Source organism: Oncorhynchus nerka, linkage group LG16 (assembly GCF_034236695.1).
Source record: "Oncorhynchus nerka isolate Pitt River linkage group LG16, Oner_Uvic_2.0, whole genome shotgun sequence".
NCBI lineage: Eukaryota > Metazoa > Chordata > Actinopteri > Salmoniformes > Salmonidae > Oncorhynchus > Oncorhynchus nerka.
Window position 1 is genome coordinate 17163059 of NC_088411.1, and position 26295 is coordinate 17189353.

At 46.2% G+C, this 26295-nt stretch overlaps 1 protein-coding gene across 2 annotated transcripts in view; it reads left to right on the forward strand.

Annotated features, from left to right (window-relative positions):
* Positions 1 to 1125: 1125 nt before the first annotated feature.
* The window catches only part of trim65 (tripartite motif containing 65), a 35814-nt gene continuing 10644 nt past the window's right edge, over positions 1126 to 26295 (forward strand). The window contains exons 1-3 of one of the 2 annotated variants that reach the window (XM_029684863.2): positions 1126 to 1288; positions 14796 to 15270; positions 15539 to 15634. In XM_029684863.2, coding sequence (XP_029540723.1) covers positions 14836 to 15270; positions 15539 to 15634 — 531 coding nt within the window. In that variant the 5' untranslated portion in view covers positions 1126 to 1288; positions 14796 to 14835. The remainder of the gene's footprint in view (positions 1289 to 14795; positions 15271 to 15538; positions 15635 to 26295) is intronic. The other variant, XM_029684862.2, reaches the window with a different exon arrangement.

Sequence of the window (26295 nt, forward strand, 5' to 3'; positions counted from 1 at the left end):
TGTTTTACTCCATGTGTAACTCTGTGTCGTTGTATGTGTCGAACTGCTTTCCTTTATCTTGGCCAGGTCGCAATTGTAAATGAGAACTTGTTCTCAACTTGCTTACCTGGTTAAATAAAGGTGAAATAAAATGACAAAGAGCTATTGAAATTCAAAAATGTAATATAGTGCAAGATCGACAATAAACCAAATATATAAAAATCGACCAAAAAAGTGTGCAGTGTGTCTATGCCTTCGGGTTAGCTAGAACAAGTTTCTAACATTTTAGGAGTAATTGAAATTTTACATGTTTGATTTGTCACCATGTTGACGGTCCCTAACTGCTGTTCAACCTGAAACTGTCTTTACCTCGGTCAAACGAGACACCAGAGACAACACCTTTAACCGGTGATATACTCTGAAAGGCAAAGCTTTGCACATCATATGTCGACATCTTGAAGAGCCAGAGAGCTTTCCTATTTTGCGATTTTGACACACGAAATCAACATCATACCGCTCATGAGTCCTGATCACTCTGACCGATTCCACTTGACCTAATTCGTCATTCACCATCTTCGAGACCGTAAACTGGGTCAACCAAAAAATATATCATTGCTCGTGAATAGCACTCACACCATAAACTGCTGTTCATTTCCAACTTTAGCCACTTTTACTCTACTCTTCTTCACCACCGTTCACACATTTTCACCAACTGTACTCGCGCCAAGAGAATCGCACAAGACTTCCACCGGGCGCTGTCTGACTTTGGTGAATGAAGAAACGCAAACTGTAACATCCGGTAAGTGGGAATAGGTATGTGTATGCGTACTTCGTCATCATGTGGAGCGTCTGCTGCGTTCAAACCAACTCGGAAATCTCTGTCTTCCGACTTTAAAAATATATTTCTTATTTAAACTTTAATTAACTAGGCAAGTCAGTTAAGACCAAATTATTATTTACAACAACGGTATAAACTGACCAAACCCGGACGACGCTGGGCCAATTGTGCGCCGCCCTATGGTACTCCCAATCACGGCCGGTTGTGATACAGCCTGGACTTCAGTTTATTCAAGACAACTGGGAACTCGGAAAAACAAACTCCGACTGAGAAAAATGGATGATCATCCAACTATGAATTCCAAATCGGGCCTCTTTCCAGAGCTCCGACTTTCCGAACTGCAGATCACCGACGTCGTGATTTTACCTCGTTTTTTCCGAATTCGCAGTTGTCTTGAACGCTGTATTTCGGCAAGGCGGATTCTCAGCAACTGTATTTACGTCAGATGCCCTAATTTATTATATTGCACTGGTGAGCTACATTTACTTTTAAGTGGAATGTTAGCTAGAATTATATATGTGAAAAGTTGTACCTTAAATCCGTTTGGCTAGTATCATAAAACTGTAACGTTACTCATATTTCTACTTGATAGCTGTCTTTTTACTGTAATCATGGTTACAAAGTAACGTTAGCTAGCTACATTAGCTATGTGTTAACGTTAGCGCCATGGATAGTATCTACTGTGATGTCATTCATTTGATATAGCTAGGATAGCTACAAACTCCTGGCTTTGCTATAGCCTATGTAGCATCGTTTGACCCACTCACTGTATGGCATCAAATGACAACATCTCATAGTGTATAACGTTAATTCCTTTGTAATGGTCGAGTTGCTCATAATGTCCAACTGTCACCATGGTCATTCTCCTAAATATACTGTATATATACCGTGTATATATACAGTATATATTAGGTTATATATATATTTATATATACAGTGGGGCAAAAAAGTATTTAGTCAGCCACCAATTGTGCAAGTTCTCCCACTTAAAAATATGAGAGGCCTGTAATTTGCATCATATGTAAACTTGAACTATGACAGACAAAATGAGAGAGAAAAAATCCAGAAAATCACATTGTAGGATTTTTTATGAATTTATTTGCAAATTATTGTGGAAAATAAGTATTTGGTCAATAACAAAAGTTTATCTCAATACTTTGTTATATACCCTTTGTTGGCAATGACAGAGGTCAAACGTTTTCTGTAAGTCTTCACAACGTTTTCACACACTGTTGCTGGTATTTTGGCCCATTCCTCCATGCAGATCTCCTCTAGAGCAGTGATATTTTGGGGCTGTTGCTGGGCAACATGGACTTTCAATGATTTTCTATGGGGTTGAGATCTGGAGACTGGCTAGGCCACTCCAGGACCTTGAAATGCTTCTTACGAAGCCACTCCTTCGTTGCCCGGGCGGTGTGTTTGGGATCATTGTCATGCTGAAAGACCCAGCCACGTTTCATCTTCAATGCCCTTGCTGATGGAAGGAGGTTTTCACTCAAAATCTCACGATACATGGCCCCATTCATTCTTTCCTTTACACGGATCAGTCGTCCTGGTCCCTTTGCAGAAAAACAGCCCCAAAGCATGATGTTTCCACCCCCATGCTTCACAGTAGGTGTGGTGTTCTTTGGATGCAACTCAGCATTCTTTGTCCTCCAAACACGACGAGTTGAGTTTTTACCAAAAAGTTATATTTTGGTTTCATCTGACCATATGACATTCTCCCAATCTTCTTCTGGATCATCCAAATGCTCTCTAGCAAACTTCAGACGGGCCTGGACATGTACTGGCTTAAGCAGGGGGACACGTCTGGCACTGCAGGATTTGAGTCCCTGGCGGCGTGGTGTGTTACTGATGGTAGGCTTTGTTACTTTGGTCCCAGCTCTCTGCAGGTCATTCACTAGGTCCCCCCGTGTGGTTCTGGGATTTTTGCTCACCGTTCTTGTGATCATTTTGACCCCACGGGGTGAGATCTTGCGTGGAGCCCCAGATCTAGGGAGATTATCAGTGGTCTTGTATGTCTTCCATTTCCTAATAATTGCTCCCACAGTTGATTTCTTCAAACCAAGCTGCTTACCTATTGCAGATTCAGTCTTCCCAGCCTGGTGCAGGTCTACAATTTTGTTTCTGGTGTCCTTTGACAGCTCTTTGGTCTTGGCCATAGTGGAGTTTGGAGTGTGACTGTTTGAGGTTGTGGACAGGTGTCTTTTATACTGATAACAAGTTCAAACAGGTGCCATTAATACAGGTAACGAGTGGAGGACAGAGGAGCCTCTTAAAGAAGAAGTTACAGGTCTGTGAGAGCCATAAATCTTGCTTGTTTGTAGGTGACCAAATACTTATTTTCCACCATAATTTGCAAATAAATTCATTAAAAATCCTACAATGTGATTTTCTGGATTTTTTTCCATTTTGTCTGTCATATTTGAAGTGTACATATGATGAAAATTACAGGCCTCTCTCATCTTTTTAAGTGGGAGAACTTGCACAATTGGTGGCTGAATAAACACTTTTTTGCCCCACTGTGTGTGTGTGTGTGGGTATATATATATAATATATATATAATATATAATATAATGGACGCGGTGGGAAGGCCTGGAGAGGAGAAAGATCAACTGGAGTGAGCTTTGGCAAATGGAGGCAAGCAACATCAGTTTCATCATAAGAGCTGTTTATGATGTGCTTCCATCACCAAAAAATCTACATCAATGGTATGGCGAGGACTCGACCTGCCCCCTCTGCCCAGCTCCAGCGACTCTCAGGCATATAATGACAGGTTGCAAGACCAGCCTCTCACAAGGCCGCTACACCTGGAGGCACAATCAGGTCCTCAAGAGCCTGGCTGCAGCACTTGAGACCAAGAGGAGTGCAACCAATTCATTACCTCCAAAAACAAGCAATCCCGTCAAAACAACAACATTCATCCGGGAGGGACAGAAAAGGCCCAAGTATCCTCCTACAAAGCCAGAAACTGGACACCTAGCCATGGCCCGGGACTGGAAGATGCTTGTCGATATTGGCCAGCAACTCATTTTTCCACCAGAGATTGCTTCTACCAACCTTAGGCCAGACATGGTACTCTGGTCCCCTTCACGAAAGGCTGTGTACATCATAGAGCTCACAGTCCCGTGGGAAAACTCGGTTGAAGAGGCCTACGAGCGTAAGAAACTTCGTTACACAGAGTTGGCAGCAGACGCAACTCAGCGTGGCTGGAATGCAAAGGTCTGGCCAGTTGAAGTGGGATGCAGAGGATTCGTGGCTTCTTCCATCATCAGGTTGCTGAAAGAACTTGGAATCCATGGACAGGCTCTGCGGCAGACCGTCAGAGCAGTTTCTCAAGCAGCTGAAAGAGGCAGCCAGTGGATCTGGATCAAACGGAAGGACCCTTGCTGGGCTATAACTTCATGACCCCCCACCCCCACCTGAGAACCCAATTCAGATCCCTCCAACTTGAGGAGGGCATATGAGGTATGCGGTCAGCTGTATGGCTGGCTCAGGGAAGAGGACGCCCCTGCCTTGCATAGTCCCGTGGGACATCTTAATTGGGCATGGGACACAAGCTAAGGCTTGATTACCCTTTAGCTGGCCACCTTTGATGAGGGTGTTTAGTGATTAAAGGCCGAAACACCCACTGATTCGAAGGCACACTACTGAGGATGTGTCCCAAAATTGACATCTTACCCCAGTCTAAGAAATAAACCTCCCATGCCACTCTGTCAACATCACGGCAAATCTCATGTGAGTGCATTCCATCTATTGGCACAATGGACAGTTTTTAACATCTCGTCCCGTGTTTTATGATTCTGATCATCTGGACCAGTCCAGTGACTGCTGTGAAAGGACAGCTGACAACATAGGAAAGTCTGTGTGACAGCTTGGAGAGACAGCTGACCGGAGGGAATAGACCCCACTGGGGCTGTCATGGGCTAGCTACCCATGTTGGCAGTCTCCGACGCTGTTTCAGTATGTTGGAGACACCCGCTAAGTGCTACTGAAAGTCAACAAAGGAACATACCCCTAGAGCCTGCGAGAGCTGGGGCGCAAGATGGCTCAACGACTGATCACACGGTTACGGACCCAGGAACGGAAACGACTACGAGTAGGAACACAGCACATGAGACAACCATAACAGCAGCAGGACACACACTTCAGGTGTGCAGCTGTGGTTGGGAGAGAGTAACATCGGCAAGGGGGTTAAGGATCCATCAAGGGAGGAAAAGGTGCTTGGGAGAGCAGAGACAGGGACCTCGCATTGACCAGTACTTCTTACGAAGCAGCCAGTCAAATCAGTCGAATGAAGCACAGCGACGGGACGCAAACCAAAGTTCGCAGAGCATCAGCACCCCTGTAACTGAGGAGGATAACACAAGCACAGAAATGCCGGTGGATGAACTCACCCAACCACAGAGACCTCTAAAAGAGGAAAAGATCAAAGGGCACAGACCAAGTGTGAAGTGGCCCAAAGCTGTTGAAAAAGAGAGTGGGAAACAATCAACAACGACCTGACAAAAATCTTGGAACAACAGGTAGGAACAGCAGAGAAAAAGCTTGAAAGGATGGGAGACATTATCTACCACTACGGAGAAGAGCGCTTTGGAGTAAACGAAAGGAGAAGTGGCAAGACACCACCCCTGCCAGCCAAATCTAGGAGACAGCAGGAGATCGAGATACTTGTCAGAGAGAGAAGGCAGCTGAGGAAGCAGTGGAAGAAGGCCTCTGATGCAGAGAGAAGGTCTCATGCTACTCCAAGCAGACATTAAATGTCGGCTGGCAACCTTGCGAAGAGCGGAAAACTTAAGGAAACTTCGTAGGAAGAAGGTACACTCAAGAACACGGTTCTATAAAAACCCCTTTAAGTTTGTCAAAGATCTCTTCGCAAAGGAAAAGTGTGGAATCCTAAAAACTCCAAAGCCTGAACTGGAAGAACATCTGGAAAAGGTCCACCAGGACATGAAAAGGCATGAGCAGATAGTCATCCCACATGACATCCCACCTATTCAACCACCAGAATTCAATCTGGACACTGACCCTCCAAAATGGAGGGAAGTAGAGAACGTTGTCCGAAGAGCAAGAGCGGCCTCTGCTCCTGGTCCTAATGGAGTACCATACAAGCTCTACAAGAACGCCCGGATGTCCTACGCTTTCTTTGGAGGCTCATGAGGATAGTGTGGCAGAAGGAAATAATACCAAAGGCATGGCGAAGGGCTGGTGGTGTGCTAATCCCGAAAGAGAAGGATGCGACAGACATCAGTCAATTCCGACCAATCTCCCTTCTCAACGTCGAAGGGAAGATCTTTTTCAGTATAATAGCACAGAGGCTGTCCACTTATCTGGAAAGGAACAAGTACATTGATACATCTGTACAGAAAGCAGGCATTCCTGGTTTCTCTGGTTGCCTGGAACATACTAGTATGATTTGGCACCAGATCCAAACCGCTAAGAAGGACAAGAGAGACCTCTATGTCATCTTCCTCGACCTGGCCAATGCCTTTGGCTCAGTTCCCCATGAACTCCTCTGGGAATCCTTCAACATTTTCCACGTACCAGAACCCATCACTACACTGGTAAAGGCCTATTTCCAAGACCTGCAATTGTGTTTCACAACACCTGACTTCACAACAACATGGCAGCGCTTGGAAGTAGGCATAATGGCAGGCTGTACAATTTCTCCTCTGGCATTCACTATGGCCATGGAAGTCATCATCAGGGCATCGAGATGGGTGGTCGGCGGTGAGAGAACTAAGGAAGGGCTCCGTCTCCCACCTATCCGAGCATACATGGATGACATGACTATACTGACCACCACTGCAGCATGCACCAGGCGGCTACTTGCAAAACTGCAGGATAACATCAAGTGGGCCCGGATGAAAATCAAGCCAAGCAAATCTCGAAGCATCTCCATAGTCAAGGGACAGCTTAAAGATGTGAGGTTCTGCATTGGAGATGACCCGATACCAACGGTGTCTGAGCAACCCATCAAGAGCCTGGGTAGATGGTACAACGAAAGCCTCCGGGATAAAGATCAAGTGCAGCAAGTAAGGCAGGACATCGCCGACGGTCTTGAGAACATCAACAAGACCCTACTGCCTGGGAGGCTCAAGCTTTGGTGCCTACAGTTTGGACTTCTCCCGGGTAATGTGGCCACTCACCGTCTATGAGGTCCCAATAACAACAGTGGAGAAGATGGAGCGAACCATTACCTCATACGTGAAGAAATGGCTGGGTGTCCCACGATGCCTGAGTAACATCGGCCTGTATGGCAAAGGGGTCCTTGAACTACCTCTTACAAGTCTAACGGAGGAGTACAAGTGCTCTAAAGTAAGACTTCAGATGACATTGAAGGACTCCAAAGACCAGACCATTAGCAAGGCTGCACCTCTCCTACAAACTGGACGGAAATGGACATCATCCAAGGCTGTGCAGCAAGCAACATCAGCCCTGAGACACCAAGACATTGTGGGGAATATCCAGCATGGAAGAGGAGGCTTTGGCCTGGCAGCAAGCAAACCAACGTTCCATGAGGCAACAACATCTGAACGCAGGAAGCTGGTGGTCGAGGAGGTGCGCAGACAGGAGGAGACTGCAAGAAGTGCAAAGGCTGTCTCTCTTGCTAAACAAGGGCAATGGACGCGGTGGGAAGGCCTGGAGAGGAGAAAGATCAACTGGAGTGAGCTTTGGCAAATGGAGGCAAGCAACATCAGTTTCATCATAAGAGCTGTTTATGATGTGCTTCCATCACCAAAAAATCTACATCAATGGTATGGCGAGGACTCGACCTGCCCCCTCTGCCCAGCTCCAGCGACTCTCAGGCATATAATGACAGGTTGCAAGACCAGCCTCTCACAAGGCCGCTACACCTGGAGGCACAATCAGGTCCTCAAGAGCCTGGCTGCAGCACTTGAGACCAAGAGGAGTGCAACCAATTCATTACCTCCAAAAACAAGCAATCCCGTCAAAACAACAACATTCATCCGGGAGGGACAGAAAAGGCCCAAGTATCCTCCTACAAAGCCAGAAACTGGACACCTAGCCATGGCCCGGGACTGGAAGATGCTTGTCGATATTGGCCAGCAACTCATTTTTCCACCAGAGATTGCTTCTACCAACCTTAGGCCAGACATGGTACTCTGGTCCCCTTCACGAAAGGCTGTGTACATCATAGAGCTCACAGTCCCGTGGGAAAACTCGGTTGAAGAGGCCTACGAGCGTAAGAAACTTCGTTACACAGAGTTGGCAGCAGACGCAACTCAGCGTGGCTGGAATGCAAAGGTCTGGCCAGTTGAAGTGGGATGCAGAGGATTCGTGGCTTCTTCCATCATCAGGTTGCTGAAAGAACTTGGAATCCATGGACAGGCTCTGCGGCAGACCGTCAGAGCAGTTTCTCAAGCAGCTGAAAGAGGCAGCCAGTGGATCTGGATCAAACGGAAGGACCCTTGCTGGGCTATAACTTCATGACCCCCCACCCCCACCTGAGAACCCAATTCAGATCCCTCCAACTTGAGGAGGGCATATGAGGTATGCGGTCAGCTGTATGGCTGGCTCAGGGAAGAGGACGCCCCTGCCTTGCATAGTCCCGTGGGACATCTTAATTGGGCATGGGACACAAGCTAAGGCTTGATTACCCTTTAGCTGGCCACCTTTGATGAGGGTGTTTAGTGATTAAAGGCCGAAACACCCACTGATTCGAAGGCACACTACTGAGGATGTGTCCCAAAATTGACATCTTACCCCAGTCTAAGAAATAAACCTCCCATGCCACTCTGTCAACATCACGGCAAATCTCATGTGAGTGCATTCCATCTATTGGCACAATGGACAGTTTTTAACATCTCGTCCCGTGTTTTATGATTCTGATCATCTGGACCAGTCCAGTGACTGCTGTGAAAGGACAGCTGACAACATAGGAAAGTCTGTGTGACAGCTTGGAGAGACAGCTGACCGGAGGGAATAGACCCCACTGGGGCTGTCATGGGCTAGCTACCCATGTTGGCAGTCTCCGACGCTGTTTCAGTATGTTGGAGACACCCGCTAAGTGCTACTGAAAGTCAACAAAGGAACATACCCCTAGAGCCTGCGAGAGCTGGGGCGCAAGATGGCTCAACGACTGATCACACGGTTACGGACCCAGGAACGGAAACGACTACGAGTAGGAACACAGCACATGAGACAACCATAACAGCAGCAGGACACACACTTCAGGTGTGCAGCTGTGGTTGGGAGAGAGTAACATCGGCAAGGGGGTTAAGGATCCATCAAGGGAGGAAAAGGTGCTTGGGAGAGCAGAGACAGGGACCTCGCATTGACCAGTACTTCTTACGAAGCAGCCAGTCAAATCAGTCGAATGAAGCACAGCGACGGGACGCAAACCAAAGTTCGCAGAGCATCAGCACCCCTGTAACTGAGGAGGATAACACAAGCACAGAAATGCCGGTGGATGAACTCACCCAACCACAGAGACCTCTAAAAGAGGAAAAAATCAAAGGGCACAGACCAAGTGTGAAGTGGCCCAAAGCTGTTGAAAAGAGAGAGTGGGAAACAATCAACAACGACCTGACAAAAATCTTGGAACAACAGGTAGGAACAGCAGAGAAAAAGCTTGAAAGGATGGGAGACATTATCTACCACTACGGAGAAGAGCGCTTTGGAGTAAACGAAAGGAGAAGTGGCAAGACACCACCCCTGCCAGCCAAATCTAGGAGACAGCAGGAGATCGAGATACTTGTCAGAGAGAGAAGGCAGCTGAGGAAGCAGTGGAAGAAGGCCTCTGATGCAGAGAGAGAAGGTCTCATGCTACTCCAAGCAGACATTAAATGTCGGCTGGCAACCTTGCGAAGAGCGGAAAACTTAAGGAAACTTCGTAGGAAGAAGGTACACTCAAGAACACGGTTCTATAAAAACCCCTTTAAGTTTGTCAAAGATCTCTTCGCAAAGGAAAAGTGTGGAATCCTAAAAACTCCAAAGCCTGAACTGGAAGAACATCTGGAAAAGGTCCACCAGGACATGAAAAGGCATGAGCAGATAGTCATCCCACATGACATCCCACCTATTCAACCACCAGAATTCAATCTGGACACTGACCCTCCAAAATGGAGGGAAGTAGAGAACGTTGTCCGAAGAGCAAGAGCGGCCTCTGCTCCTGGTCCTAATGGAGTACCATACAAGCTCTACAAGAACGCCCCGGATGTCCTACGCTTTCTTTGGAGGCTCATGAGGATAGTGTGGCAGAAGGAAATAATACCAAAGGCATGGCGAAGGGCTGGTGGTGTGCTAATCCCGAAAGAGAAGGATGCGACAGACATCAGTCAATTCCGACCAATCTCCCTTCTCAACGTCGAAGGGAAGATCTTTTCAGTATAATAGCACAGAGGCTGTCCACTTATCTGGAAAGGAACAAGTACTACATTGATACATCTGTACAGAAAGCAGGCATTCCTGGTTTCTCTGGTTGCCTGGAACATACTAGTATGATTTGGCACCAGATCCAAACCGCTAAGAAGGACAAGAGAGACCTCTATGTCATCTTCCTCGACCTGGCCAATGCCTTTGGCTCAGTTCCCCATGAACTCCTCTGGGAATCCTTCAACATTTTCCACGTACCAGAACCCATCACTACACTGGTAAAGGCCTATTTCCAAGACCTGCAATTGTGTTTCACAACACCTGACTTCACAACAACATGGCAGCGCTTGGAAGTAGGCATAATGGCAGGCTGTACAATTTCTCCTCTGGCATTCACTATGGCCATGGAAGTCATCATCAGGGCATCGAGATGGGTGGTCGGCGGTGAGAGAACTAAGGAAGGGCTCCGTCTCCCACCTATCCGAGCATACATGGATGACATGACTATACTGACCACCACTGCAGCATGCACCAGGCGGCTACTTGCAAAACTGCAGGATAACATCAAGTGGGCCCGGATGAAAATCAAGCCAAGCAAATCTCGAAGCATCTCCATAGTCAAGGGACAGCTTAAAGATGTGAGGTTCTGCATTGGAGATGACCCGATACCAACGGTGTCTGAGCAACCCATCAAGAGCCTGGGTAGATGGTACAACGAAAGCCTCCGGGATAAAGATCAAGTGCAGCAAGTAAGGCAGGACATCGCCGACGGTCTTGAGAACATCAACAAGACCCTACTGCCTGGGAGGCTCAAGCTTTGGTGCCTACAGTTTGGACTTCTCCCCGGGTAATGTGGCCACTCACCGTCTATGAGGTCCCAATAACAACAGTGGAGAAGATGGAGCGAACCATTACCTCATACGTGAAGAAATGGCTGGGTGTCCCACGATGCCTGAGTAACATCGGCCTGTATGGCAAAGGGGTCCTTGAACTACCTCTTACAAGTCTAACGGAGGAGTACAAGTGCTCTAAAGTAAGACTTCAGATGACATTGAAGGACTCCAAAGACCAGACCATTAGCAAGGCTGCACCTCTCCTACAAACTGGACGGAAATGGACATCATCCAAGGCTGTGCAGCAAGCAACATCAGCCCTGAGACACCAAGACATTGTGGGAATATCCAGCATGGAAGAGGAGGCTTTGGCCTGGCAGCAAGCAAACCAACGTTCCATGAGGCAACAACATCTGAACGCAGGAAGCTGGTGGTCGAGGAGGTGCGCAGACAGGAGGAGACTGCAAGAAGTGCAAAGGCTGTCTCTCTTGCTAAACAAGGGCAATGGACGCGGTGGGAAGGCCTGGAGAGGAGAAAGATCAACTGGAGTGAGCTTTGGCAAATGGAGGCAAGCAACATCAGTTTCATCATAAGAGCTGTTTATGATGTGCTTCCATCACCAAAAATCTACATCAATGGTATGGCGAGGACTCGACCTGCCCCCTCTGCCCAGCTCCAGCGACTCTCAGGCATATAATGACAGGTTGCAAGACCAGCCTCTCACAAGGCCGCTACACCTGGAGGCACAATCAGGTCCTCAAGAGCCTGGCTGCAGCACTTGAGACCAAGAGGAGTGCAACCAATTCATTACCTCCAAAAACAAGCAATCCCGTCAAAACAACAACATTCATCCGGGAGGGACAGAAAAGGCCCAAGTATCCTCCTACAAAGCCAGAAACTGGACACCTAGCCATGGCCCGGGACTGGAAGATGCTTGTCGATATTGGCCAGCAACTCATTTTTCCACCAGAGATTGCTTCTACCAACCTTAGGCCAGACATGGTACTCTGGTCCCCTTCACGAAAGGCTGTGTACATCATAGAGCTCACAGTCCCGTGGGAAAACTCGGTTGAAGAGGCCTACGAGCGTAAGAAACTTCGTTACACAGAGTTGGCAGCAGACGCAACTCAGCGTGGCTGGAATGCAAAGGTCTGGCCAGTTGAAGTGGGATGCAGAGGATTCGTGGCTTCTTCCATCATCAGGTTGCTGAAAGAACTTGGAATCCATGGACAGGCTCTGCGGCAGACCGTCAGAGCAGTTTCTCAAGCAGCTGAAAGAGGCAGCCAGTGGATCTGGATCAAACGGAAGGACCCTTGCTGGGCTATAACTTCATGACCCCCACCCCCACCTGAGAACCCAATTCAGATCCCTCCAACTTGAGGAGGGCATATGAGGTATGCGGTCAGCTGTATGGCTGGCTCAGGGAAGAGGACGCCCCTGCCTTGCATAGTCCCGTGGGACATCTTAATTGGGCATGGGACACAAGCTAAGGCTTGATTACCCTTTAGCTGGCCACCTTTGATGAGGGTGTTTAGTGATTAAAGGCCGAAACACCCACTGATTCGAAGGCACACTACTGAGGATGTGTCCCAAAATTGACATCTTACCCCAGTCTAAGAAATAAACCTCCCATGCCACTCTGTCAACATCACGGCAAATCTCATGTGAGTGCATTCCATCTATTGGCACAATGGACAGTTTTTAACATCTCGTCCCGTGTTTTATGATTCTTATATATAATATATATATATATATTATATAATATATATAATATATATATATATTATGTGTATATATATATATATATATTATTATTTTTACTATTTTCTACATTGTCGAATAATAGTGAAGACATCAAAACTATGAAATAACACATATGGAATCATGTAGCAACCAAAAAAGTGTTCTTCAAAGTAGCCACCCTTTGCCTTGATGACAGCTTTGCACACGCTTTGCATTCTCTCAACCAGCTTCATGACTTAGTCACCTGGAATGCATTTAAATGAACAGGTGCGCCGTGTTAAAAGTTAATTTGTGGAATTTCTTTCCTTAATATGTTTGAGACAATCAGTTGTGTTGTGACATGGTAGGAGTGGTATACAGAAGATAGCAGCCGTATTTGGTACAATACCAAGTCCATATTATGGCAAGAACAGCTCAAATAAGCAAAGAGAAATTACAGTCCATCATTATTTTAAGACATGACGGTCAGTCAATCTGGAAAATTTGATGTTTTTTTTGCAATCAAGTGCTATGATGAAACTGGCTCTCATGAGGATCGCCACAGGAAAGGAAGACCCAGATTTTTTTCCTCTGCTGCAGAGGATAAGTTAATTCAAGTTATCTATCTGCACATAAAGATTGCAGCCCAAATAAATGCTTCACAGAGTTCAAGTAACAGACACATCTCAATATTAACTGTTCAGAGGAGTCTGCAAGAATCAGGCCTTCATGGTCGAATTGCTACAAAGAAACCACTACTAAAGGACACCAATAAGAAGAAGAGACTTGCTTGGGCCAAGAAACACAAGCAATGGACATTAGACCAGTGGAAATCTGTCCTTTGGTCTGATGAGTCAAATTTGAGATTTTTGGTTCCAACCGCCCTGTCTTTGTGAGACGCGGTGTGGGTGAACGGATGGATGATCTCCACATGTGTGGTTCCCACCCTGAAGCATGGAGGAGGTTTGCACTTAGTCCCACTATCATTTGTTTTTCAACAGGACAATGACATGAAACACACTTCCAGGCTGTGTAAGGGCTATTTGGATGAGGGATGGAGTGCTGCATCAGATGACCTGGCCTCCACAATCACCTGACCTCAACCCAATTGAGATGGTCTGGGATGAGTTGGACCGCAAGTGAAGGAAAATCAGCCAACAAGTGCTCAGCATATGTGGGAACTTCTTCAAGACTGTTGGAAAAGCATTCCTCATGAAGCTGGTAGAGAGAATGCAAAGAGTGTGCAAAGCTGTCATCAAGGCAAAGGGTGGCTACTTTGAAGAATCTAAAATATATTTTCATTTTTTGAACACTTGTTTGCTTACTACATGATTCCATGTGTTATTTCATAGTTTTGATGTCTTCACTATTATTCTACAATGTAGAAAATAGTCTAAATAAAGAAAAATTGTGACTATCGCTAATAGAATAAACACACCTTGAATTACATACCTATAGTAGAGAAGAGGAGAACATCTTTCTCACGATGTCAACTTTACTTCTCAACTCCTAATATCTAATAGGCTGTGTTCACAGGCGGTTGGTGGCACCTTAATTGGGGAGGATGGGCTCGTGGTAATGGCTGGAGCGGAATTGGTGGAATGGTATCAAATACATGGTTAGCCAGCCATTAGTATGAGCCGTCCTCCCTCGGCATCCTCCACTGGCTATGTTAGAGTTTACACTTCCTTTTCCAATTGTAGTGTGGGGAGGTCAGAATAATGCAAAATCTATTCATTTTAAAATGTTGATTACTTCTCCTTGGCATTCACCTGATGATAAGATGTGAATTATATATTTTTTGCTAACATATGATGGGGGTCGCCGGTTTGCCTGGGCGGTAGTCCCTGGGCAAGAAAGGTTTAAGACCCCTGTCCTAAATGGCTCTTTGTCTCGTGATGCTGTCGATAATAAATAAATGAACATGTTACAGTAGGCCAGTACACAATAAGGTGACAGTATCATGGCTAGCTACAGCATGAAGCAATCTTAGAATCAAGATTGAAATCCATATGCATGTTATGTAGCTACTGTATCAGCAACCTACATCATGTCCAACTTCTCACATTCATTTCTCTCCACAGATCTGAAGAGGTGTGTTCTGTTTACAGATCTACTGGAGGGATGGAGACCCATAATTTGTCCTGTGCCATTTGCTTGGACCGCTTCAAAGTCCCAGTCACCATCCCATGTGGTCACACCTTCTGTCGAGACTGCATCACGATTCACTGGGACACCAAGTCCAAGTCCGACATCGGGCCGCATTGCCCTATCTGCAATGAGAAATTCCCCACTAGACCCATCCTGAAACGCAACGTGTCCCTGTCCGTCCTGGCTGAGGCCACAGCGAACAGTGCCGGTGCATTCGGTAGAGACACTGTACCGGTTATGAGGGGCGACATGGCCAGAGCCACGCCCCTGATTCTGTGTGACCGACACAAGAAGCCCCTGGTGTACTACTGCCGGAAGGACAACATGTGTGTGTGCTGCGAGTGTGCCATCTCCGAGTGTAAGAACCACGAGAAAGTGCTGGTGGAGGCTGAGAAGGAGAACCGAGAGGTGAGTGTCAGACAGACCGTAAGTGGCTCCTATGTTCTTGTGACTGTCACAGAGATGAACAAAAACAAAATCTGCCACAGCCCCATTGGCTGCCTGTGACCCAACACTAACTCCTGGAAAATACCGATACTATATATATATATATATATATATACACACTATATTCTCTCTGACAGGTCAACATTTGTGTGCTGCAAATGTCGTGAAATTGAATTCATACTCTGCTGCATATCCTACACACTCATTGTGGTATTGTCTATCTGAACAGTTACTACTGAGGAGGAAGAGTGTGGAGGTGGGAATATGTATGGAGAAGACTGAGAGGAGCATCGCTGAGCTGACAGAGAACATCACCAAAGCCAAGGTAAAGTTGATTTTTACAGTGACCGTCCCTACATCTTCATATTGAAAGTACCATAGTCAATGGATAGGCCTTATGGTTCATTGTGAAAAGGTTTCCTCTACTTCCAAAGTAGATTTGTCGGATATTAGTCGCATTGTTTCAAATTAGGGCCGTGACGGTCATGGACATTTGGATGAAGGTTATTTGTCAGCCATATGACTGCAGCCACTTTATAATCATTCAGTATATATTTAAGACGCATATTTTGTTCTCTACTCCTGAATGCAGGTGCTACTGCTGAAAGGGGTGCTTGTCTAGGCAGCCTAAGACTCGTTTTCTACAACACCTTGCTTGTTTCAGCAAAGTTTAATCACGTTGTAAATGGGGATGTAACGCTTCACATAGGCATCTGTCCATGATTCAAATGTTTAAGATACAAGTGCATCAGTCTATGGACCCCAAACCGATCAAAATGTAGCATGCATCGATCGGTCAGAAAAATTTATTCAAAATGTTCACAAAAATGCCGGTTCACAAAAATGTTTTGTACATTTTTCTTCCTTCTGAAAATACCTCTCATCTTTTGTGACAACTGTCAATGACTCCAGCCACCCAAGCTATAGACTGTTCACTCAGCTACTGTTCGACAAACGGTACCAGAGCATTGGCTCTCGGACGACCAGGCTCCGAGGCAGCTTCCACCCCCAAGCCTTAAGACTTCTAAATAGCCAGGCTGCTAAATAGTCAATTAAGGGTACCCAAACTATCTGCACTGACTCTGTCTTGCACTGACCCTACACACACTCACTAGACTATATAAACACAAACCATATACACACACACACTCACTCACACACAACATTGACAGCCCACACGCATACACTGTGTTAGGTTCTAAATAACAGGGTAAAAACAGACGGACAACTATAAAAACTCAAACCAAGTTTATTCACACAAAGGGTCAGACAGCTGAACAGACAAAGATGTGTTTCCACCAGCACAAGTGTATATACCTCAATTTGGGTGAAGTCTCTTCCTTCCCTCTAAACATGACATCTTTATTGCTAGGCAGGAAGTTAAGTGATGCGGGTAAAAAACTGTTCCTTCTCCCTTAATGTGACCTGACCTGACCTAAACCACAGCTCTCCACCCTTATCAGTGACTGCAACCATGTGATTGCCTTAACTTTACCCAGTACATTCCAAGCTTATTTGACTCCACCATATACATTCCTCCTACAGATTAACTTCTGGTGTAGAAACCAGACTGTAGCACTCCTCATTTCAATAGGATACCTGATGGTTAACAATATTTCAAGTTTAGAAATCAGAACCCATCAAATATATACACACACATTTTTATACTCATCATTTGCTGCTGCTGCTCTTGTTCTTTATTTTACTCTTATTATTATCTATCCTGATGCCTAGTCACTTTACTCTGCTTTCTGGCCTCAAGTACCTCGTACCTTTGCACATATACAGTGGGGAGAACAAGTATTTGATACACTGCTGATTTAGCTGGTTTTCCTACTTACAAAGCATGTAGAGGTCTGTAATTTTTTATCATAGGTACACTTCAACTGTGAGAGACGGAATCTAAAACAAAAATCCAGAAAATCACATTGTATGATTTTTAAGTAATTCATTTGCATTTTATTGCATGACATAAGTATTTGATACATCAGAAAAGCAGAACTTAATATTTGGTGCAGAAACCTTTGTTTGCAATTACAGAGATCATACATTTCCTGTAGTTCTTGACCAGGTTTGCACACACTGCCACAGGGATTTTGGCCCACTCCTCCATACAGACCTCCAGATCCTTCAGGTTTCGGGGCTGCCGCTGGGCAATACGGACTTTCAGCTCCCTCCAAAGATTTTCTATTGGGTTCAGGTCTGGAGACTGGCTAGGACACTCCAGGACCTTGAGATGCTTCTTACGGAGCCACTCCTTAGTTGCCCTGGCTGTGTATTTCGGGTCGTTGTCATGCTGGAAGACCCAGCCACGACCCATCTTCAATGCTCTTACTGAGGGAAGGAGGTTGTTGGCCAAGATCTCGCAATACATGGCCCCATCCATCCTCCCCTCAATACGGTGCAGTCATCCTGTCCCCAAAGAATGATGTTTCTACCTCCATGCTTCACGGTTGGGATGGTGTTCTTTGAGTTGTACTCATCCTTCTTCTTCCTCCAAACACGGCGAGTGGAGTTTAGACCAAAAAGCTATATTTTTGTCTCATCAGACCACATGACCTTCTCCCATTCCTCCTCTGGATCATCCAGATGGTCATTGGCAAACTTCAGACAGGCCTGGACATGCGCTGGCTTGAGCAGGGGGACCTTACGTGCTCTGCAGGATTTTAATCCATGACGGCGTAGTGTGTTATTAATGGTTTTCTTTGAGACTGTGGTCCCAGCTCTCTTCAGGTCATTGACCAGGTCCTGCCGTGTAGTTCTGGGCTGATCCCTCACCTTCCTCATGATCATTGATGCCCCACGAGGTGAGATCTTGCATGGAGCCCCAGACCGAGGGTGATTGACCGTCATCTTGAACTTCTTCCATTTTCTAATAATTGCGTCAACAGTTGTTGCCTTCTCACCAAGCTGCTTGCCTATTGTCCTGTAGCCCATCCCAGCCTTGTGCAGGGCTACAATTTTATCCCTGATGTCCTTACACAGCTCTCTGGTCTTGGCCATTGTGGAGAGGTTGGAGTCTGTTTGATTGAGTGTGTGGACAGGTTTCTTTTATACAGGTAACGAGTGGAGAACAGGAGGGCTTCTTAAAGAAAAACTAACAGGTCTGTGAGAGCCGGAATTCTTACTGGTTGGTAGGTGATCAAATACTTATGTCATGCAATAAAATGCAAATTAATTACTTAAAAATCATACAATGTGATTTTCTGGATTTTTGTTTTAGATTCCGTCTCTCACAGTTGAAGTGTACCCATGATAAAAATTACAGACCTCTACATGCTTTGTAAGTAGGAAAACCTGCAAAATCGGCAGTGTATCAAATACTTGTTCTCCTCTCTGTACCTGGTACTGGTACTCGCTGTATATAGCTCCATTCTTGTGTATTTTAGTTTATTCCTCGTGTTACTATTTTATTTTTAAACTCTGCATTGTTGGGAAGGGCTCATAATTAAGCATTTCACAGTAAAGTCTACACCAGTTGTATTCGGCGCATGTGACAAATAAAATTAGATTTGATGCATCCTCCCCTTCACTGTCAGAACTACATGTAACTGTGTTGACAGTCATTTATCTACAAGTCATTTTGCATGCCGAACAACCCCAGGCAATATCAGTAGCCTAGTCAAACTGCGCATTGTGCCTAGCATCACTCACTGACCGGCGCGAGGTAGGAGGCCTATTCCTGATCTTGCACATATGAGTGGCACCTTTTTATTCAAATGCTAAAATGGCATGCCTGATACTAGGTTTTATTTTTCAAATTACAACCTATGTAATTTGCTAGGTTATTATCTATGCACTGTTGAAAATTGTGTTTTGCCCGAAATAAAAGTACTACATGTAAGACAACTGGAGACAACTCTCATCTGGCTATACTCAAAGATTGTCTATTATATTGACAATATATTTGAGTGACTGCTCTAACAATGGAAATACATGTCCTTAAAGATGGAAGGCATGCGGGAAGAGGCGAGATCAGGTGGGACCATTCTAACCAATGAGTGAGCAAATACGTGTGTCAACAACAGACCATGGAGATGACATGACAGCATGGGCAGAGCCATTGAGCCCATCTCAATTTTAAAGTAATAAATGTTCACATCACTGCACTCTGTACTCATCTGTAAGCTGGTCATCTCTGTATACCCATCGCAGACCCACTGGTTGATGCTTATTTATAAAACCCTCATAGGCCTCACTCCTCCCTATGAGATATCTACTGCAGCCCTCATCCTCTACATACAACACCCGTTCTGCCAGTCACATTCTCTGAAAGGTCCCTGAAGCACACACATCCCTGGGTCGCTCGTCTTTTCAGTTCGCTGCAGCTATCGCCTGGAACGAGCTGCAACAAACACTCAAACTGGACAGTGTTCAAATCAAATTTTATTTGTCACATACACATGGTTAGCAGATGTTAATGCGAGTGTAGCGAAATGCTTGTGCTTCTAGTTCCGACAATGCAGTAATAACCAACAAGTAATCTAACTAACAATTCCAAAACTACTGTCTTATACACAGTGTAAGGGGATAAAGAATATGTACATAAGGATATATGAATGAGTGATGGTACAGGGCAGCATACAGTAGATGGTATCGAGTACAGTATATATATATGAGATGAGTATGTAGACAAAGTAAACAAAGTGGCATAGTTAAAGTGGCTAGTGATACATGTATTACATAAGGATGCAGTCGATGATATAGAGTACAGTATATACGTATGCATATGAGATGAATAATGTAGGGTAAGTAACATTATATAAGGTAGCATTGTTTAAAGTGGCTAGTGATATATTTACATCATTTCCCACAGTAATGTTTCTTATCGATGGCGGTTAAGATATCGTTTAGGACCTTGAGCGTGGCTGAGGTGCACCCATGACCAGCTCTGAAACCAGATTGCATAGCAGAGAAGGTATGGTGAGATTCGAAATGGTCGGTAATCTGTTTGTTGACTTGGCTTTCGAAGACCTTAGAAAGGCATGGTAGGATAGATATAGGTCTGTAGCAGTTTGGGTCAAGAGTGTCCCCCCCTTTGAAGAGGGGGATGACCGCAGCTGCTTTCCAATCTTTGGGAATCTCAGACGACACGAAAGAGAGGTTGAACAGGCTAGTAATAGGGGTGGCAACAATTTCGGCAGATAATTTTAGAAAGAAAGGGTCCAGATTGTCTAGCCCGGCTGATTTGTAGGGGTCCAGATTTTGCAGCTCTTTCAGAACTTCAGCTGAATGGATTTGGGAGAAGGAGAAATGGGGAAGGCTTGGGCGAGTTGCTGTTGGGGGTGCAGTGCTGTTGACCGGGGTAGGAGTAGCCAGGTGGAAAGCATGGCCAGCCGTAGAAAAATGCTTATTGAAATTCTCAATTATGGTGGATTTATCAGTGGTGACAGTGTTTCCTATCTTCAGTGCAGTGGGCAGCTGGGAGGAGGTGTTCTTATTCTCCATGGACTTTACAGTGTCCCAGAACTTTTTGAGTTAGTGTTGCAGGAAGCAAATTTCTGCTTGAAAAGCTAGCCTTGGCTTTTCTAACTGCCTGTGTATAACGGTTTCTAGCTTCCCTGAACAGCTGCATATCACGGGGGCTGTTCGATGCTAATGCAGAACGCCATAGGATGTTTTTGTGTTGGTTAAGGGCAGTCAGGTCTGGGGAGAACCAAGGGCTATATCTGTTCTTGGTTCTAAATTTCTTGAATGGGGCATGTTTATTTAAGATTGTTAGGAAGGCATTTAAAAAAAATATCCAGGCATCCTCTACTGACGGGATGAGATCAATATCCTTCCAGGATACCCCGGCCAGGTCGATTAGAAAGGCCTGCTCGCTGAAGTGTTTCAGGGATCGTTTTACAGTGATGAGTGGAGGTCGTTTGACCGCTGACCCATTACGGATGCAGGCAATGAGGCAGTGATCGCTGAGATCTTGGTTGAAGACAGCAGAGGTGTATTTAACATCCTTATCATTTATCGCCCTCCAGGTTCCCTCGGAGAGTTCATCAATGAGCTTGATGCCTTGATAAGCTCCTTTCCTGAGGACGGCTCACCTCTCACAGTTCTGGGCGACTTTAACCTCCCCACGTCTACCTTTGACTCATTCCTCTCTGCCTCCTTCTTTCCACTCCTCTCCTCTTTTGACCTCACCCTCTCACCTTCCCCCCCTACTCACAAGGCAGGAAATACGCTCGACCTCATCTTTACTAGATGCTGTTCTTCCACTAACCTCATTGCAACTCCCCTCCAAGTCTCCGACCACTACCTTGTATCCTTCTCCCTCTCGCTCTCATCCAACACTTCCCACACTGCCCCTACTCGGATGGTATCGCGCCGTCCCAACCTTCGCTCTCTCTCCCCCCGCTACTCTCTCCTCTTCCATCCTATCATCTCTTCCCTCTGCTCAAACCTTCTCCAACCTATCTCCTGATTCTGCCTCCTCAACTCTCCTCTCCTCCCTTTCTGCATCCTTTGACTCTCTATGTCCCCTATCCTCCAGGGCGGCTCGGTCCTCCCCTCCCGCTCCGTGGCTCAACGACTCATTGCGAGCTCACAGAACAGGGCTCCGGGCAGCCGAGCGGAAATGGAGGAAAACTCGCCTCCCTGCGGACCTGACATCCTTTCACTCCCTCCTCTCTACATTTTCCTCTTCTCTCTCTGCTGCTAAAGCCACTTTCTACCACTCTAAATTCCAAGCATCTGCCTCTAACCCTAGGAAGCTCTTTGCAACCTTCTCCTCCCTCCTGAATCCCCCTCCCCCCCCCCCTCCTCCCTCTCTGCAGATGACTTCGTCAACCATTTTGAAAAGAAGGTCGACGACATCCGATCCTCGTTTGCTAAGTCAAACGACACCGCTGGTTCTGCTCACACTGCCCTACCCTGTGCTCTGACCTCTTTCTCCCCCCTCTCTCCAGATGAAATCTCGCGTCTTGTGACGGCCGGCCGCCCAACAACCTGCCCGCTTGACCCTATCCCCTCCTCTCTTCTCCAGACCATTTCCGGAGACCTTCTCCCTTACCTCACCTCGCTCATCAACTCATCCCTGACCGCTGGCTACGTCCCTTCCGTCTTCAAGAGAGCGAGAGTTGCACCCCTACACTCGATCCCTCCGACCTACACTCGATCCCTCCGATGTCAACAACTACAGACCAGTATCCCTTCTTTCTTTTCTCTCCAAAACTCTTGAACGTGCCGTCCTTGGCCAGCTCTCCCGCTATCTCTCTCAGAATGACCTTCTTGATCCAAATCAGTCAGGTTTCAAGACTAGTCATTCAACTGAGACTGCTCTTCTCTGTATCACGGAGGCGCTCCGCACTGCTAAAGCTAACTCTCTCTCCTCTGCTCTCATCCTTCTAGACCTATCGGCTGCCTTCGATACTGTGAACCATCAGATCCTCCTCTCCACCCTCTCCGAGTTGGGCATCTCCGGCGCGGCCCACGCTTGGATTGCGTCCTACCTGACAGGTCGCTCCTACCAGGTGGCGTGGCGAGAATCCGTCTCCACACCACGTGCTCTCACCACTGGTGTCCCCCAGGGCTCTGTTCTAGGCCCTCTCCTATTCTCGCTATACACCAAGTCACTTGGCTCTGTCATAACCTCACATGGTCTCTCCTATCATTGCTATGCAGACGACACACAATTAATCTTCTCCTTTCCCCCTTCTGATGATCAGGTGGCGAATCGCATCTCTGCATGTCTGGCAGACATATCAGTGTGGATGACGGATCACCACCTCAAGCTGAACCTCGGCAAGACGGAGCTGCTCTTCCTCCCGGGAAGGACTGCCCGTTCCATGATCTCGCCATCACGGTTGACAACTCCATTGTGTCCTCCTCCCAGAGCGCTAAGAACCTTGGCGTGATCCTGGACAACACCCTGTCGTTCTCAACTAACATCAAGGCGGTGGCCCGTTCCTGTAGGTTCATGCTCTACAACATCCGCAGAGTACGACCCTGCCTCACACAGGAAGCGGCGCAGGTCCTAATCCAGGCACTCGTCATCTCCCGTCTGGATTACTGCAACTCGCTGTTGGCTGGGCTCCCTGCCTGTGCCATTAAACCCCTACAACTCATCCAGAACGCCGCAGCCCGTCTGGTGTTCAACCTTCCCAAGTTCTCTCACGTCACCCCGCTCCTCCGCTCTCTCCACTGGCTTCCAGTTGAAGCTCGCATCCGCTACAAGACCATGGTGCTTGCCTACGGAGCTGTGAGTGGAACGGCACCTCAGTACCTCCAGGCTCTGATCAGGCCCTACACCCAAACAAGGGCACTGCGTTCATCCACCTCTGGCCTGCTCGCCTCCCTACCACTGAGGAAGTACAGTTCCCGCTCAGCCCAGTCAAAACTGTTCGCTGCTCTGGCCCCCCAATGGTGGAACAAACTCCCTCACGACGCCAGGACAGCGGAGTCAATCACCACCTTCCGGAGACACCTGAAACCCCACCTCTTTAAGGAATACCTAGGATAGGATAAAGTAATCCCTCTCACCCCCTTAAAAGATTTAGATGCACTACTGTTCCACTGGATGTCATAAGGTGAATGCACCAATTTGTAAGTCGCTCTGGATAAGAGCGTCTGCTAAATGACTTAAATGTAAATGTAAATCTGACCACTTACGTATTGAGCGAGACACTGGTACTTCCTGCTTTAGTTTTTGCTTGTAAGCAGGAATTAGGAGGATAGAATTGTGGTCAGATTTGCCAAATTGAGGGCGAGGGAGAGCTTTGTATGCCTTTCTGTGTGGAGTAAAGGTGGTCTAGAGTTTTTTTCCCCTCTGGTTGCACATGTGACATGCTGGTAGAAATGAGGTAAAACGGATTTAAGTTTGCCTGCATTAAACTCCCCGGCCACTAGGACCGCCACTTCTGGATGAGCATTTTCTTGTTTGCTTATGGCCTTATACTGCTGGTTGAGAGTGGTCTTAGTGCCAACATCGGTTTGTGGTGGTAAATAGACAGCTACGAATAATATAGATGAGAGCTCTCTTGGTAGATAGTGTGGTCTACATCTTATCATAATATACTCAGGCGAGAAATACCTCAAGACTTCTTTTATATTAGACATCACATACCAGCTGTCATTGACAAATAGACACACACACCTGGCCCTCGTCTTACCAGACGTAGCTTCTCTGTCCTGCTCATGCATGGAAAATTCCGCCAGCTCTGTATTACCCGTGTCGTCGTTCAGCCACGACTCGGTGAAACATAAGATATTACAGTTTTTAATGTCCCGTTGGTAGGATAGGCTTGATCGTATATCATCCATTTTGCTTTCCAATGATTGCACGTTGGCCAGTAGAACGGATGATCGTAGGAGTTTACTCACTCGCCTACAAATTCTCAGAAGGCAGCCTGACCTCCGCCCCCTTTTTCTCCTTCTTTTCTTCACGCAAATGATAGGGATTTGGGCCCGTTCCCGAGAAATCGTATATCCTTCGCGTCAAACTCGTTAAATAAAAAATCTTTGTCCAGTTAGAGGTGAGTAATCGCTGTTATTTTCGGTCATAAGAAACATTAGCAGCAACATTATGTAGTGAATAAGTCAAAAAATAAGTTGCAATAAAACAAACAAAATAGCACAGTTGGTTAGATGCCCATAAAATGGCAGCCATCCCCTCCGACTCCATTCTAGTGGAAATTAGAATGTTAATCTGTAAACAATACATGTTACACAACACTAGGCCAAACACTTAATCTGCAAAAATTAATTGTGGGTGATGGTGATTTCCGAACCAAAGTGGTCGGACCAACAAAAAAAACACCCCCTTAATCTGATAGTGGGGTGGTAGATGTTTAGTCTCGTTTTATGGCACAGCTCAGGTCCTTACATAGTACATACATCATTTACATTCACACACACTTTTTATTTTATTTAACCCTCATTTTACCAGGTCAGTTGACTGAGAAAACATTATCATTTACAGCAACAACCTGGGGAGTAGTTACAGGGGAGAGGTGGGAGATGAATGAGCCAATTGGAAGCTGGGGATGATGGTGGTGTGGGCCAGATTGGAAATTTACCCAGGACACCGGGGTTAACACCCCTACTCTTATGTCCATTGGTCCTTTGGTGACCACAGAGTCAGGGCACCTGTTTAATATCCCATCCGAAATACAGCACACCCTACACAGGGCAATGTCCCGAATCACTGCCAGGGGGTATTGAGATATTTTTTTAGATCAGAGGAAAGAGTTCCTCCTACTGTCCCTCAAACACCACTTTCAGCAGCATCTGGTCTCCCATCCAGGGACCGACTCTGCTTAGCTTCAGTGGGAAGCCAGCATGGGGATGCAGGGTGGTATGCTACACGCGCGCACATGCACACAGTCTTGTGACACACAATTCAGTCCAGTTCAAAATCTTATTTTCCCTAACCCGTACTCTTAACCTAACCCCAAAACCTAACCTTAACCCTAAACACTAGCTCCTAATCCTAAAACTAACCCTAGCTCCTAATTCTAACACTAATTCTAACCTTAAGCCTAAACCCCCTAGAAATAGCATTTGACTAACAAAATCTCCAGAGTTTGTCAAATCTTTGTTTACTATTCTTGTGGGGACTTCTGATCCCCAAAAGAATAGTTAAACACTTCCACCTCCACAAACACACACACACACACACACACAATGAGGCCCTTGTCTACATTCCTAGGGTCAGATGAACTTGTGGATACCATTTTTATGTCTCTGCGTGCAGTTTAAAGGAAGTTGCTAACTAGTGCCAGTTTAATTGCTAACTCGCGTTAGCGCAATGGCTGGAAGTCTATGAGTTCAACTAACTTTGGTGAAGTAGATAAAGGGCCTCATTGCCAAAAATCCCGAAGTGTCCCTTTAACCCTGAACCTTTAAACCTAAAATAGCTGGTCCTGACAAGATAGGAAAACAAGTTCACACACACATCAAATCAGACAAATCCAGCTCAGAGAGGCCCAGCTCATGAGCTCCATCAGCAGCAGATTTGTATTGGAAAATGAATGTGTCTATGCAACAAATGTT